The 17355-nt window shown below is 54.1% G+C and overlaps 1 protein-coding gene across 2 annotated transcripts in view; it reads right to left on the bottom strand.

Annotated features, from left to right (window-relative positions):
* The window catches only part of NAPA (N-ethylmaleimide-sensitive factor attachment protein, alpha), a 27953-nt gene that overhangs the window by 9787 nt on the left and 811 nt on the right, over window positions 1–17355 (bottom strand). For both annotated transcript variants that reach the window (XM_005857844.2, XM_014548146.1), the window contains exons 2-3: window positions 4264–4343; window positions 1873–1989 (exon numbers count right to left, since the gene is read on the bottom strand). In XM_005857844.2, coding sequence (XP_005857906.1) covers window positions 1873–1989; window positions 4264–4343 — 197 coding nt within the window. The remainder of the gene's footprint in view (window positions 1–1872; window positions 1990–4263; window positions 4344–17355) is intronic.

Genomic DNA, 17355 nt, shown 5'->3' on the forward strand with positions numbered 1-17355 from the left:
CCATCACCCCCTGCTGCTTTCCCACCAGCCTGAAGACTGCCACCCTCTGTGCTTCCTACGGCCAGGCCCTGGCCACATCCAACACACACCCTGCAGAGCCTGCCGCCTGGCCACATCCAACACACACCCTGCAGAGCCTGCCGAGATGAGGAAACTCGGATCAAAAGCCAGGGAAGGGCACGACATCAGAGGGCCAGGTGGGGCCGGTGCAGGGGAAGCGCTGGGCTGTTTAAAGAGCAGCTGGTGCCGAGCACACGTCACGCGGCCTGGCACTCCGCTCCCGCCCCAGAAACAAGCCCTTCCAGTCACTGGGGAGCAGCAGCTGAACCTCACAGATGCCAGGGCAGCATCTCCAGGTCAACCAGCTCCCCAGGGAGTAGAAGGGAGGATGGGGCGGGGGAACTCCGTGGGGGGGACGACACACAGATGTCTCTGGGTGATTCCAGCTGAAAACAAATCCAGGGTGGCCTGGGTCATCGTCACTCCCCCACGTGGCCTGCTGTGGCCCAGCACTCAGCTTTGCGCAAGGAGTGACAAGGATCCACCCAGTCACAAGGCCTCCCCTCGGGCTCTTCTTTTTTTTAATCCTCACCAGAGGATATGCTTTTATTGATTTTAGGGAGAGAGGAAGGGAGACAGAGAGGGAGAGGGAGAGAGAGGAAGAGAGGGAGATGGAGAGAGAGAACATGGATCGGTGTGCTCCCAATGTGCCCCAACTAGGGATAGAACCAGCAACCTGAGTATGTGCCCTGACCTGGGGTGTGGAACAACACTCCTACCAACTGAGCCACCCAGCCAGAGCCCCCCTCGGGTTCTCGCTGAGCCTGAGCCTACCACTTAGACCAACATCTGTGAGACCCCCGGTGGCAGAGGAGGGACTGGTCAGGTCTAAGGACAGAGAAAAGCTACTTGGTTTACACAGAGACCAAATCCTGGGAATTAAATGAATGTCCCCGACAGCAACATGGGCCTGCCAGCGATCCCCAGCGCTCGCACGGGAACCGGTGCTCACTGGCCCTCCCAGAGACCTCTGTGTACTGCTGACAACTGTCCCCTCGTGGGAAGAACAGGCCTTTATTCCAAGATTATGTGTCTCCTTTTTTTTTAAAAAAAAAAAAAAAAAAAAAAAAAAATTTCCCATTCTCATAAGAGAGTGACAATAGATGGTCTTTATAAAAAAAAAATCTCTGCTTGCTAAAATTAAAAGTTAGCAACCTATGTCTGGCACCAAGACTTAAAAAGCAAATTAAAACCCCAGCTCCATGAAATCGAAAGTCTGGTACCCACTGGGCTTCTGCTTCCGGATGAGCCCAGTGGGACAAAATGTGTTCTTCACAATGACAGAGACCCAGCTGGGGCTTCTGTCCCCAACACGTTGTCATCTGAGGAAACTTGTTCCCTGGCAACTACATCTCAGGCTCTTCTCTCCCAGCCTCTCCCTTGCCCCCTTGGGCCCCTCAGGGAAGCCAGGTTAGGGCCACTTCCTCTCCTTCTCCGGAAGTGACTCCTACCTGGCTGGTCTCAGAAGCCCTCCACTGGCTTCTGCATGTCAATTCTGACAACAGAACAGATTTTCCTCTCCCCTTGGCATGCGGTGGGTCTGAAATGTAACTCCCACTCCCAAATGCTCCCAGGCAGCGGAAGGGGAGCGATCAGCTGCACACACAGTAGAAGGGGAGGAGGAGGCTTGGAGCGGGATGAAAATGCCACCGGAAGGGAGCCAGTTCTGAAATTAAAGCGCGAGGGGCTCCCTGCCAGCCTATCGTGTGTCGGCCCCTGGAGAAAACGGAGCCGGTGGAAACCTGAGGACTTCTCCGCAGAGCGCTCAGCTGGTGCTCGGGCAGCCAGCCCTGGTGGCCCACGGGCCCTCACCTTGGGGGTCAGCTTTCTTGAACGCGTTGCCGGCGTCCACGAAGCAGGTGGCGGCGTCGTGCTTGTTCTGGAGCTGCAGATGCAGCTGGGCAGCCTGGCAGAAGGCGTTTCCGGCAGCTGGAACAGAAAAAAAGTGACCCTGGCCTAAGCGGGGCTCCATGCTTCATGAGCCACACAGACACTGCCCCGGGAGCTCTCAGGAATACAGGGCGGCCCGGAGAAAGGAACAGAGTGGCCTGGGTGAGCTGAGGTCTGGGCCTAGGCCTCAGGCTCCCTGAGCCAGCAGTGCCCCCCGGGGAGCCTGCAAGCACAGGGCTGGGAACCCTACTCAAAGGCAGAGAGCAGGCTAAATCACGGGAGGGGGACAGGCAGGGGTGCTGGGGAAGAGAGGGCAACTGAGATTCAACTCTGAAAACACTTCCTGATTTACTCCCCAACTCCAAGTCCAATTTCTTTCCCCCAGGACTCCCAGCTCTTCCTAACTCCCCATACTCCTCTGCCTCTGTCCACGTTCTAGTCCCCTGTGTAGAGTCACTGCAGGCTGTGTGGACAAGGCACCACACTCATCATGAGGTACATGGGGGGCATACAGGGTCTGCTCCCTCTAGGAGCTTCACGTCCAGAACAGGAAACAGGACGCAGACCCCAAGGTCTTGAGCACCTGGGACACGAGGAGGCCACGCACCTGAAGCCCAGCCTGTCCTGTACTCCTGCACTGTCACCTTCCACGGGTCCCAACCATTCTGCTTCTGTTCTCATCTCCTAAAGGGACTTGCAGGAGACACTGGGGTCTCTCCCCCAGGGGTGGGGACTGTGCTAGTGAGACCCCCACAGCCACCTCAGCTGCTCTGAGGTGCTTCCCTTCACCCTCCTCCAGCTGAGACCAAGTCACAGAACTGCTGAGCTGGAAGAGGACGGGAGGGCCTGGCCCCTGTCCTGGAACTTCAGAGCAGCAGGACAGACAAAGCCGCCCAGGTTTTTACGATGTATGAGTTCTTTATTATGTTTAAGGGCTAGAAACCTGAGTGTAAAATTTCCAAAAAAGGTAAAAAAAAAAAAGAAAAGAAAAAAATGGCCTAGGAATTTGGGGGAGGGTTGGCTTACAAATTTCTGGGGAAAAGCAACAACTGTGTGATTGAAAAATAAGTATTCTTTCTTTTAAGGCACTTCCTGAGCTTGGAGCATAAACATCCACGTAGCACCTGCCTTTATGCACAATGTGTTTTGTGGAAGCGGGAACATTCTCAGAAAATGACAATAGTGGATTTTACCCTGTGCCTCCCAGAGAGGAACTTTGTCTTTGCTCGATTCCCCTGATCCGATCGTGCAGATGTTCCAAGTCATTTTATGAAATCAGCCCCGGTGGGCTCCACGCACTGGCTTTTCAAACCTCTCCTCGGGCCTCAGGCAGCTCCCTGCCGACCAAGCTCCTGGGAATCGGACCACAACTCAGGGCAGAGTCACAGAGCCATGAAGCGGATGACACTCCGCCCACCAACATAGGAGTGTCTCAGGAGGCGCCTGACCTGGGGTGACCTCTTCCGGGTGGAGGCGCCTGCAGCATTACATGACACCGCGGCCACATTTACTACCCTCACTGACCGCCCTCGCTGGTCTCCATGAACCCACACTACGGCCCCGTTCGGTCTCAACCACTTCCCTGCCGTGGTACTGAGGAGGAAACACACTGGAGTGTAAAATTACTAGGAGAGGCCAAGTAACTCCAGGGTCACAGGCCAGTCTGAGCTGTGACACAAACCCAAGTCACTCAGCTCCAAAGGTCATGAGGCATCGCAGGAGCAAGTTAAACACCGGGTCCTGCTCTGGCTTCTGAATTCTGTTCTGTCGCTTACTACTTGTGGCACAAGGGGCTAGGACAAGCCTCAGTTTCTGAATCTATAAAATGGGAAAATTAATGAATGGTACTGACCCTCGTAGGGTTGCTGCAATGATTCAATTAAATAATACATGCCTTGTGCTTAGTATGGTGCCTGATAAGTGGTAACTGTGATTAATGTTATTGGACCACTTGACCGTCCCAGCTCAGAATTCAGACTCTGCTGGAAGCAGTATGAAACAGTGTCCGGGGAAACCTGATATTCTAAATTTAAGGAGAATCCCCTGGAAGGGCTCATCAACCCATGCGGGTCCACCTGGACTCAGTAATCGATCTGTCCTCATCCCTTCCGTCCTCTCTCCAAGGCCCAGGGAGCCAAGCTGTAAAGTAACCCAGTGGGCTCTACCGACCAGGCAGCAGGCCCACAGGCTTTGACGCTGGAGAAGCCTAAAGAGAGGGGGGCTGCGAGGCTAGGCTCCCAGCCAGGCCCGGGAGGCGGGAAGCTGAGGGAAAGGAGGAGAAAGCGCGGCGGAGCTCTAGCAGCGATCACATACCACTCCAGTTTTTGGCCATTTTGAACATGTTTGCTGCTCTGGCGTAGATTTCGCAGGCTTCCTCTGTTTTGGACGAGCCTCTGGGGAAAAAGGAAAGGGGGAAAGGATAAGGAGAATATCTAGCCTGGTACGAAAGAGGAAGTGAGCAGAGACAGTGGAGACGTGGCCTGCATTCACTCCCATGATTTCCCTGGAAAGCCAGCTTCCCGCATCCAGCTGCAGCCCAGGCCTCTATCTGGACTCAGGAGAGAGTCTGTGGCTTCCACCCCCACACAAAGGCTGCCTAGGCCCTCCCGACCTCCCCGCCATTGTGACAGCCTCTGACAGGCACTACCATTCCCACTTCCTGCCTGGGCTGCTCCCAGGCTCCCCCCAACTCCTTTTCCCAGAGACTGCAAAGCATCCTGGGGGAAGAGCCCAGCCTTGGCTGCCTCGTCCCTTCCCCAATGACTTAATCCTAGCCTGGCACACTGCAGCGGTTCAGGGAAGACCTCTCAACCCTCCAGGTCACTACCAGTTCAGGACCGGCCATAAATATTATAATATAAACACACACAGAGAGAAATACTATTTTTAAATGTGTATATAAAAAGTTCCCATTTGTGTTAAAAACAGAACAAAAAGCGAGGGCGAGAAGAGAAGCATATATGTTTATGTGAACAGAATATTTCTGGGAGAATACACCAAAAACAAGTTGCAGCATTTTTCTCTAAGGTGGGGCCTGTAGAACTGGGGGCCAGGCATGGGAGACAGATGGACACCGTTTGTTTGTATTGTCAGAATTTTATTTTATTTTTTATTTTGAGAGTATGCTTATTAAAGCTGTAACAATGAAACAAGGAAGGGCCTAGGATAGAAGAAGCAAGAGGAGAGCCTGGGTGGGGCTGCTGTCAGCTCACTGGGAAGTCAGAGGAAAGGGGGCCTTGGGGACAGGTTCAGGGATCAGCCCGGGAACAGCTGCTGCTGCCCACTGCTCCCCTGGTTGCAAGTCTCGTGGGGTCCCTTGGAGTTTAGGAGATGCATGTCTGTGGGGGGAAAAGAGGAGAAAGGGAAAGGTGCGGGCGTGCTCCCAGGAGGGACAGTGTGCCCCTGTCTGAATTTTTTTAATCGCCCGCATATTTTATCTATTCAAGAAAAGAAATATATGTTTTTTAAATATCAGGATTTATATTGGGTCCTGTGAGCCAGCAATGAATTACATTTCTAGCAATTTATCCTAAGAAGCTAATCAGAGAAACTACAGGATGTTCAGCACAGCATTATTAAAACTAGAGGCCTGGTGCACGAATTCGTGCACGGGTTGGGTATGGCAGGCCGGCCCTGCCCTGGATTGGGGTGGAGGGGTTCAGAAAACCTACTTTGTAACGTACTGTGTAACGGTAGGGACCGGTGAGATAGAGAGGAGTACATTTTCAGAAAAACAAAGAGCACCCTGTAGGGACAGCTACCCTGGCACCCCCACCTCCAAGTGGTGCATATGAACTTCTTCCTGAATCGGGGGACCTTCCTTAGTACCTCACCCACCAGTGGTAAGTCATTCCATCTCCCATAACCCCACCAGGCTTAGCCCACGAGGTCTGTGATCTCTGTAACTGTTCAAACCCCTATCGCCCATAAAAATCAGTAAAATAAAACCCACACACTCAGGAGTCCCCCACATGGAGTTGAGATTCCCTCCTCACTGACATCAAGCAATGTTCAGTTTTGAAGGAAAAAGGGGACTTTTCTAATGAAAAGTCACACAAATCATCTTCACTGTCCCAACCCTCACCCCTGTGTCAACTGGCCCTGGAAACTGGCCATCCCAGCCAGCTGGCGAGGGCCTCTAGTGTAATTTTGGAGCTGTGCTTGGCGCACGCCTTCACTGCACTGTTAGTGTCACAGTCCACCTCGCCCATCGTTTGAATCACATGAGAGGCTCCTTACAATAATCAAATCAGAGCCCACAGCCACCCTCCCTGGAGATTTCACCATCCCAGCGGGATGGTCTGGGTAGGGCCAGAATCAGGATTTTTTAACAATCGTCCCCGATAATTCAGATGATCAGGTGAGTTTGGGAGGGGAAAAACTGACTCAGACAGACAGCCTGGAAAGCAGCCAGCAGTGATCTCCCGGGTCAGGTGACTTCAGGTGACCTCCCAGGGCTGCCGGAGTGTGTGTGTATGTCTGTGTATAGACGGGTGGGGTGGAGGTGGGACTGGAGTCCTGGCCTCCTGAATCCAAATCACACCAACAAGGTTCTGCTTTAGATGGAAAGCCTACCCTTTGCCTTATGGGGCTGTGCTGACACTGTCTCCCTGCCGACCCATGGAGAGGCTCCAGCAGAGGGTCGCTCTGCTATCCAGAAGTGTCCCTGAGCAACGCACTCCCCCCCTTCCCATACCTCGTCCCAGATGGTCCAACACATCGAACCTGAGACCCCCATTTGAAGTACCTTCTTCAGAAACCACTCAGAGAGCTGAGGCACTTCCACAAACTTCTGGCAGAACATTTCAGAAGGATCCCTTGGGGCCAGAAGGCAACCCCCCGCCCCACCCCCGGGGACCTTCTCTGGAATGTTCTCTTTAAAGGATGCATTCACAGATCGCCATCACAGATGTGCCCACCCCATGGACCCTTCGCTTCTCTGAGGGCACAATTAGTCCTACCCAGGCCCAGATGTTCTCCGGAAAAGCTCAGGCTCCTGGATGAGCAGAAGTGGCTGTTCCATGGAGAGGCCCCAAGCCGGGTGACTAACAATGAGCAGAGCCAGCCCAGCTGGTTTGTTTCAGCTCAGCGGGACAGAGTGGACACAGAACACAAAGCCTGTCAGCTGCCGGGCTGAAATGCTATGATCCCAGGCTAAGCCAGGCCAACCCTGTGCTGGGTCAGTGATTCTAGCCGCGGGGTGGGAAAGCCGGAGGGATTACCACCTGCTCAGGCCGCTAGGCCTGTCTCAGCCTTGCGATTTCCACCGCAATTACAGGGGGATCTCTGGAGTTCTGTCCTCTTCTTTTAGAAATGGAAGCCGAGTTGCCCAGCTAGGGCCACTGGCAGACCCTAAAGGAGAAGCTGTTCCCATAGCCATTTAGTCGTCTGGGGAACAAACATGAGTATTTATGATATGCCAGGCACTGGACATAGTCGTAAACAAAGGGCAGAACCTGGGCCTCAGTAAACAGGAAGCCAGCAAGACAATTTCAGAGTGATTCAGCACTAGAGGGGCTGGGGAGGAAGAGCTTCTTTGAATGGACAGGTCAGGGATGCAAGATTTGAGCCTAATCCCCAACGATTACTAAGGAGCCCTCCATGAAAAGAGGAAGAGCATTCCCCACAGCAGTCAAAGCATGTGCAAAGGCCCTGAGACAGAAACAAGCTTGGCCAGTTCAATCGAGGAAAGTAAGTGGGCCAGGTGGCTATGGTGCAGGGAGCAGTAGGCAATGAGGCTGGAGAGGCAGGCAGGTCCCGCTCATGCTCGATGGAGGCAGGAGAAGAGTTTAGGCGACATTCTAACACAACAGGAGGGCTTCTGGCAGGGAGAGTGAGGAAGGAAGAAGTTCCCAGCTCCACTGCTCCACCAACCTGCCTCCCCACACAGCACATCTGCATGGGTTACCATAGGATTTCTCTCCTCAATCAGGTCCGCTCATGTCACTCATCTAAGGGTGGCCTCCATGACAAAAACCAAACTCTTCTGAAGAGCCGGGGTGGCAGCACACGCGACAGCTGACTGTCCCTCCCCCACTGGCCTCCCCCAAGCTGCTTCTGCTTGGCTCTCCCCAACCAGCGGCTCTGAGCCATGCCCAGGAATAGAGGGAACTGGTTTGGGCCGGCCTGGTGCAGGGCTGTCTATAATTACTCCCTCGGCTTTGCTTTCTCCCCCTCCCAAGGCGGAGGAAGCGGTCTCAGGTCTCCCAGGCGGAGCCACCAACCTCCAGCGACTGCCATATGGAGGAGCGAGCGGTGCCAGAAGTGCACAGACGGCCTGGTGGGACCTGGGCCAGGCGGTCTGCAGTGCAGAGTCTCAGCCTCCCTCCCTCCCTCCTCCATCCTCTGGGCATTTCCAGCTCCCACCAACATGCCACCTACCCCACCTGCAGTTTCCTAAGGACCTCGAAAAGGCAGAGCAGATGGAGTGCACTCCCACTTTGGGTCCTCCTCCACAGGCCCTCTCCCTCCTGTCCCCCTGTGGTGCCACAGCTACCAGCCCTCAGTCCTCTTGAGACTTAACACCCTGCCCTGGTTCTCTAGTCAGCGCCCTCGGTGGAAGAATGGGCCCTCAGCGGTCCTGTCCCTCCCTTGCCTTCTCCCATGTGCTATGCATCGTCATTACTCCTTATAATGGCAACCACGGGCTCCGCCTGAAGGGACAGAGTTCCTCACAATAACCCTTGGGGTCCTCGCCAGGGTCTTTGTAAATCCTCCTGCATTACAAAGGAGGGGGCTGGCTGGTCCCGCCCTCGGTGGAAGAATGGGCCCCCAGCGGTCCTGTCCCTCCCTTGCCTTCTCCCATGTGCTATGCATCGTCATTACTCCTTATAATGGCAACCACGGGCTCCGCCTGAAGGGACAGAGTTCCTCACAATAACCCTTGGGGTCCTCGCCAGGGTCTTTGTAAATCCTCCTGCATTACAAAGGAGGGGGCTGGCTGGGCTCAGGGGTGTTAAGGGGCTTGTCCAAGCCCACACAGCCAGGCAGCGGTGGGGCCCAACGGGGACTTGGCCCTGGGGATCCAGTCTTGCCCTTGCCTCTCCCTCACTCAGGGGCCTGGGAGGCTTCCCTCCTCCTGTGAGTCTTCTGGAAAATGAGGAGGCAGACAAAGTCCAATAGATTAAACAGCCGACCCGCTCAGGTTTCCATCATCTGACAAGCAGACTGCTCTCCCCTGGAGGCCTGATGGGTGGCCCCTAAGCAAGGGGGGGCTTGGTCAAGCCAGCGCCCCCGGAGCCCTGGCCCACCGCACAGTGCTGCAGGCAGAGGAACATTGGAGAACAGAAAGGCCCAGCCCGCACAGCTGAGCTGTCAGGGCCAGACCCACAGGATTCCTCCAGCATCTCCCGCATCACCTGCAAACGCTAAGCCACTCGCTGCCTCCCTGGCTCTGCAGTGACAGGCAGGGCCTGGGCCCCCACAGTGACTGCACAGGCCCCAGTAACGGACAAAATACAGGTTTACACACAACTGCCCGGCGCTGAAACCATCACCGGACAATCTCTGGACGTGCCTGTACGCGCAAAGGGCGGGGAGAGAATGGACCCGAGGCCGGGAGACCGGGGCTGAAATTGGTCTCAGCACTGTGCTAAGTGTGACCTTGGACTAGCAGCCCGAGCCTCAGGTTCTTTAGCTATAAAATGGAGACGATGAACCGGACCTGTGAGGAGTCTTTGTGAAGATCAGAGATTACCTGGTGCAGAGGGCAACACAGAGCGGGCCCTCAAACGGTTACCATTAGACAAGGAGGAGAAACACACTCCAAAGGCTGCCAGCCACCTGGCAGTGGGAATTCTAGTCACTCGGGGCAGTGGAAAACCTCAGACTGCAGGCAGACGGGCCAGGATTCTGGCGCCAGCTCCAGCTCGTGGCTCAGCAGCCTCGGTCTCCTCATCTGTACCTGGGAGAGACTCCACATGGGGTAGAGCTGCTGGAACCATGAGAGCACCTGCCACACTAGCATCACTTATCAGACTGGCAGAGAGAGAACTATTCTAGAAATGTTTTCCTATTTCAACATCTCAGCGTGGGCTTCACCTCCCCCGGCCCCAGATTGGCTACGTGCAGCCCTCCTCCCACTGTAAACTCAAAGGCAGGGGCTGTGCCAGCCACAGGGCCTGGCAGGCGCTCCTGTGGTTCTATACCGATGCCCTCTGCACCCCAACAGGATTACTTCATCCCAGCCAAAGACATGAATGTTTCCTTTTCTTTTTTAAAAAATATTTGTATTGATTTCAGAGAGGAAAGGGGGGAGAGAGAGAGAGAAACATCATGATGAGAGGGAATCATTGATCGGCTGACTCCTGCATGCTCCACACTGGGGATCAAGCCCACAACCCTGGCATGTCCCCTGACCAGGAATCGAACCGTGACCTCCTGGTTCATAGGCTGACGCTCAACCACTGAGCCATGCCAGCTGGGCAATGCTTCCTTTCCTTGAAAGGTGTTTCTGAAAGACCCTTGCCTCTCTGTAGCCCCATCCCAAACAGAAGCGTTGAAACCTCTGTCTGACCAGGCAGCAAAGTCCCATCCATCATGGAGGACGGAACCTTCAGTTATTGCATAATCTGGCCAGGTTACCCGGAAACCTTGTGTCCCTTCAGGAACGACCCTGCTTGGAGACCAGGCAAGAAATGCCAAGCTTCCCACTGTAGGTCTTGGCAGCTGGTAGGGCCGTGCGAACCGCATGGGTGTGGCCGGAATGGCACCAGGGGTTTCTGCTGCGCTCTGGGTGGAAGGAGGTCTGGAAGCAAAGCCAGGAGCTGTCATTCCCACACAGGTGGGTCCTGTCCCCAAACCTGTCAGCCATTCTTCCCTCAGGAGAGCCCGCCTCCAGGGGTCCTGGGGTTGCTGGCACCTACAGGCGGTTCAAACAGGAACTGATTTGTCAACATTTGATTTTTAGAGATTGTGCTGTGTGTATACAGAACACGTTGCCATTTTTTCCTCCAGCTCAACTTCCAATAACTATACGTAACAACAATAATAAGCACGTACCAGCGTCAGACACTGTGTTCTCACCATTTTACACCCATAATCTCACTATTCCTTGGCACAACCCCATGAAGTAGCTATTACTATGATTTTCATTTCACAAATGAAGAAACTTCCCATGCGGGTTGCTGTCCAAGTGGAAAGAAACTTTTCTTTGCGATTGGGGAGTGAGGGGAAGATGTGAGGGATGAGGAAAACCCCAGGGGCACAGCGGGAAGGCCACATCCTGGGAGACTCCCAGCAGGAGGGAAGACAACGTGCGCCCCACCCGCCTGTCCCTTCTGCAGCCTCACTGTGCTTCCCAGGAAATCGGCACCTTTTGCTTCCAGAGAAGTTGGGCTGCCCCCTCCCCTTCCCAGCCTCCTCCCCAGGTGCCTTTGGCGGGCTGAGGAGTTGGGGGGAGGGGAGAGGAGGGAGCAGGAAGGAAGGTACAGAGGAGCTGTGATCTGCTTACTAACTGGCTGCGTGGAGGCTGAAGCCCCCTAGCGTCTGGCAGCCCAGAAACAGTGAAGAGCAGAGAAAGCCCTGGCATCCAAGGACGTGGGGCGGCCCCAGGTCCCAGGCCGGGCTGTCCTCCTTGGCCCTTTTGACTCGGGCAGAGACCTCTCAATCTGGGATGCTGTTGTTGCTGAGAGTCCTGAAAGGGGAAGAACAGCACGAGGGACTTCCCTAGAAGCCTTGAGAAAGGTGGGCCGTGAAATGCTGAACACAGGCGACCCCAGCGCCAGAGGCCAGGGCTGACCTCTCGCTGTACGCCCAGCCCTCAGACAGACAGCTCTGGTCAGGTGGGCCCCTGTCCATGCCCCTGCCCTCCGCTCTGGCCTTGCTCACGCCCACCTCAGCTGCTCTTGGCGCTGGAAGGGGCAGGGATGAATACACCTACTCTTTCAAATGTTTGGAAGAAACTGCCAGGGGGGCGGGGAGGGAGGAAGAGTTAGAAGGAGGGAGCTCCCTAAGATGTGGTTTGCCAACATCATTAGTGTCTAGAATGGGCCTGAGCCGCAAGATACACTAAGTGCAGTGGAGAGGGCTTTGGGATCAGCCAGACCTGGGTCTGGCCGCAGATCCCACTTACTGGGGCACTGAGCTGGGCAAATACCTCACCTTCCCTAAGCCTGCATTTGTCCACCTCCACAGGGCTGCTGTGAGGACGGAATGTGAGGATGCAGGTAAAGTGCCCGGCCCAGGCCTGACTCAGAGCCAGGGTGAGCACTTAACAGACACTGTCGCTATTATTTATGTCACTGCCTTCGGGTTCCCCCACCCCAGCTGCTGTAGTCCTTTCTAAAGGGCAAATGGGGACCGGCTGGCTTGGCTCAGTGGTTGAGCTTTGACCTATGAACCAGGAGATCATGGTTCGATTCCCAGTCAAGGCACATGCCCGGGTTTTGGGCTCGATCCCCAATGGGGGCCATGCAGGAGACAGCCAATTGATGATTTTCTCTCATCAGTTGTGTTTTTATCTCTCTCTCCCTCTACCTTCCTCTCTCTGAAATTAATAAAAATATATTAAAAAACAAATAAATAAATGGCGAATGGGAACCCTCCGGGACTGGCCCCCTATGGACTGAATGTTTGTGTCCCCCAAATCATGTGTTGAAATCCTAACCTCCAAGGTGATGGTATTAGGTAAAGCCTTTGGGCTGATACTTGGTGAAAGGACGCTGTCTATGAGGAAGCCGGCCCTTACCGCTGGCACCACGCCTTGGACTTCCCAGCCTCCAAACTATGAGAAATACATTTCTGTTGTTTATAAGCTGCCCGACTATGGTACTTTGTTGTAACCTGAACAGGCTGACAGAACTCCTCCGTAAAGCCCTCAATGCTCTCCACAGCTCCAGCCCAGCCCTTTCGGGAAAGCTGCCTCCCCCACTGGCCTCGTCCCTGCCGGGCTTCACCTCCCACTTCTGCGCTTCGAACTTCATCTCCCTCTACCTTCCTCTCTCTGAAATTAATAAAAATATATTAAAAAACAAATAAATAAATGGCGAATGGGAACCCTCCAGGACTGGCCCCCTATGGACTGAATGTTTGTGTCCCCCAAATCATGTGTTGAAATCCTAACCTCCAAGGTGATGGTATGAGGTAAAGCCTTTGGGCTGATACTTGGTGAAAGGACGCTGTCTGTGAGGAAGCCGGCCCTTACCGCTGGCACCACGCCTTGGACTTCCCAGCCTCCAAACTATGAGAAATACATTTCTGTTGTTTATAAGCTGCCCGACTATGGTACTTTGTTGTAACCTGAACAGGCTGACAGAACTCCTCCGTAAAGCCCTCAATGCTCTCCACAGCTCCAGCCCAGCCCTTTCGGGAAAGCTGCCTCCCCCACTGGCCTCGTCCCTGCCGGGCTTCACCTCCCACTTCTGCGCTTCGAACTTCATGTGCTAACACGTGTGGACGAAAGGGGCCACATGCTGACCTGACAAGCTCAGGAGAGGCCTGCATGGCAGTTTTGCAGACCTAAAGTAACCACAAAGGATGGTCTGAAATTAAACCTTAACTAAAAGCAGTTATGGTGGGCAGTTACGTCCTAAGCCAATATCTTCACTGATAAGGTCAACCTTTACCGTAACTGAGCCTATCTGTCTTTTTGCATCTATGATAACATACCCTTGAAATGTCTGGGTAACTTGTGATTTCCCTGTATCTGGAGCCCCTGGGGCACAACCAGGTGTGCTGGGTCCCAGGACAGATGCAACAGATTCTTTCATTTATCATGTTCATTGTTCCTGCACCCACCTAAGTATGTGTCCATCATTTTACTTTTTATCCTATCACAGAGGTTTCCCCACTTCGCTTAATCCCACCTCCTTAAATCTGTCACCAATGAATTTCATGTATAAATACGGATGTAACCCTGCCATTCTCCGGAGCACTATCTCAATTCGTTGAGGTTCTGCTTCCCGGCATAAGTCAACAGTTTGGCTCAAATAAACTCACAAAAATTCTTTACAGGTTTCAATGGTTTTTTTACGTTAACACACAGCAACTCCCTGTGTTACACTTCACCCACCTGGGCCTTCCTCACGCTGTCCCCTCTGCCTGGAGCAGTGCTCCCCCACTAGAGGGGACCCCCAGAACTCCTGTTCATCCTCCCAGATGGAGGCCTCTCCTCTGGGGAGCCATCCCTGGCCCCTCGGTTCCCATCATTCCTGGCAGAACCTCCCCTCACGCCACACCTTTGCTCGCACAATTCCCGCCTAGAACACCCTTCCAGGCCCCCACTCCCTTAGCAAGTCCTAGAGTTCTTGGGGCCCAGCTCACTCCTCACCAGAGCCTTCCACCAGATCACGCAACCTCACGTGAGTGACACAATCTAGCTCTTGTTACATCTGATCAAAGAATTGAACCGATAACTCCTCCCCTGGGAACTGACCACTTCACAAAGGCATTCTTGTTTGCCTAGACCCGTGGTCGGCAAACTGCGGCTCGCGAGCCACATGCGGCTTTTTGGCCCCTTGAGTGTGGCTCTTCCACAAAATACCACGTGCGGGCGCCCACGTACAGTGCGATTGAAACTTCGTGGCCCATGCGCAGAAGTCGGTTTTCGGCCTGGGCGAGTCTATTTTGAAGAAGTACTGTTGATATTTGGCTCTGTTGACTAATGAGTTTGCCGACCACTGGCCTAGACCACATTCCACTTGCTAAGACCATTCCCCTTCCCCTCCCGGCCTTCCCAGGATCCAGACTGCCCAGAGAATGCTCCATCTAGAAAAAGCCCGCCTAGAGTCCTTCAAAATCTCTGACCCTGGGTGCTGGCGCCATTGTGGGTTTCCAGATGACGGAATAAATTTGTAATTCTTTACCACTTTTGGCCTCGTGCGTTCCTCCTTCAGGAACCCTAACAACGACTCTGTTGTACTAGTGTTTGCCAAGTGTTAGCCTTGTGCTGGGGAGGAAAATTTCCTCCCTGCCTTTAGGGTTCTTCTGGCTGGTCTAAAAATCACTGACATAAGGCAGATTAACAGGAGAAAAACAAGTTAACGTTGAATAACACGTATATCTTCTGTATACGTGGGAGAGACCCAGGAACACTAAGTAACTCGCCAAAATGGCCGAAGCCATCAGGTTAAATACAACTTCAGCTAAAGACAAAAGATGTTGGGGGTGGAGCGTCGGTTGTGGGAAGTTACCAGGAAAAACACAGTAAACAAAGGTCAGACTGTTATGCAGATTTAAACCCCTGCTTTCTCCACTAGATAGTGAGGGCAGGCCAGTCCCGCCAGGGAGACAGACAGCCTTACAAACGCAGACGTCCTTTACCAATGGGAAGTTCCTCCTAAAACAGCCAATATCCCAAGGAGGCTGGTTTGGGGATGGCAAACTCTGCTCCCCTCACTTCCTTCCCCAGGTGACAAGTGTCTCAGAAGTTGACCTAGTTGCTTCCTCCAAGCACAACCCAACGGCAAGCACACTGATCTCAGTCCAGAGGGACCAGGCACTAGAGGAAAACCATCCGCCGAAAACCAAGCTCCTGGCCCCACCCCAAACACTGCGCTTGCTTCTCCCCGTGAAGGAAGAAGAAACACACACATATCCCCTCTCCACTCCCAGCCTCTAGCAGGGGTGGGCAAACTTTTTGACTCGAGGGCCACAATGGGTTCTTAAACTGGACCGGAGGGCCGGAACAAAAGCATGGATGGAGTGTTTGTGTGAACTAATATAAATTCAAAGTAAACATCATTACATAAAAGGGTACGGTCTTTTTTTTTTTTTAGTTTTATTCATTTCAAACGGGCCGTAGTTTGCCCACGGCTGCTCTAGAACCTTTCTCACTAATCAACGCATCAGCTGATGTTTCCAACCCAGTGCTCCTCAGCCAGGGCATTAAAGTCCTCTCACTACACATTATCCGACCTCAAATAACAATGGGCGGCCCAGCTCCTCTCCTGGAAACAACCCTCCCCTTCGTTTCTTTTCTTTTTTAAAAAATATACTTTTATTGATTTCAGAGAGGAAGGGAGAGGGAGCGAGACAGAAGCATCAATGATGAGAGAGAATCACTGATATCTGCCTCCTGCACGTCCCCCACTGGGGATCCAGCCCGAAGCCTGGGAATTGAACCCTGACCTCTTGGTTCCTAGGTCAACGCTCAACCACTGAGCCACGCCGGCCAGCCGGGCTCCCCTTCCTTTACCAACCTCCTAACGCCGTCTGTCTGTCCCAGCCCCTCCGCTCAAACCCAGTCCTGGCCTCTGGCAGGCCCCCCAGGCCTGCAGCCTCCCCGTCTCGGCCTTTCTGCTCCCAGGCTCCGTTCTCACCTCCAGCACAGCTCTCCTAACCCTACAAACCCACGGCCCCGCCCTAGTCCTCAGTCCCGTCCTCCCCGGCTCCCTTCCTCCTGCCAGGACCTCCGCCCCTGCCCACTGCCTTCCAGCTCCTCTCCCCTCACTCAGCTTCTCCTCCTCTGCCTCTCCAGGCTCCCAACCCTGATCCCCTCCGCCCCACCCAGCACAGGTGCCAAACCTGTTTCCTTCCTGGAAGCAACACGGATGACAGCTCACACCTGTCAAGCTAACCGTGTGCCAGGCCCGAGTCTAGACACTTGACGTGCACTTTTATTCCACACCAGTTGCCAAGCTCGGAGGTGAGCTTTACTAGCGACCCCCTCTGAGTCACTGAGCTCATGGAGTAAGTGTCAGGGCCACGCTTCCAACCCGGCACTGGGCACTCCTGCACCACGAAGGTCCCGCCAAAGGCTGGTCATCACTCTGATGGGCTAACTCGGATTTTGCGTGCAACGTCTACCCCCCTACGGCCCCAGCCCCCTTCCAGCCCCCTTCTCAGCACACCCCAGCCATCCTGCTCCCACCCCCAACCCACCACCGATCTCCGATCGGATGCCTTCCGCTCCCCTGGGTTTCCTCATCGCCCTCCTCTCTCTCTCTCACCCTCCATCTCCTGAACAGTCAGCATCACTCACCCGCCCACCAGCCCTCCTTCTCCAGTCTCTCCGTCCAGGGCTTCAGCGGCTCTCAACCTGTGGGTCTCGACCCCTTTGGCGGTCGAACGACCCTTTCACAGGGGTCGCCTAAGACCATCCTGCATATCAGATATTTACATGACGATTCATAACAGGAGCAACATTACAGTTATGAAGTAGCAACGAAAATAATTTTATGGTTGGGGGGTCACCATAACATGAGGAACTGTATTTAAAGGGCCAGAAGGCTGAGAACCACTGCAACCCGTCACCCGGGAGTCCTCTGCTCGGAGCTCACCCGAGTGTGGGACGCCCTGCACTGGTCACCATGCACACACTCACCCAGGCACCTCACACACCTCACCCTTGAACTCATCACTCCCAGGATCAGCGGAGCCCAGGCCCCCTCCCACAATGCTCCTGCAAATGCACTGCCGCAGGCCCTGGGAGGGCCGATCGCTCGGGCAGGCGTCCTCGGCCCTGAC

This window comes from Myotis brandtii, unplaced genomic scaffold (genome assembly GCF_000412655.1).
Source record: "Myotis brandtii unplaced genomic scaffold, ASM41265v1 scaffold114, whole genome shotgun sequence".
NCBI classification, from domain to species: Eukaryota; Metazoa; Chordata; class Mammalia; order Chiroptera; family Vespertilionidae; genus Myotis; species Myotis brandtii.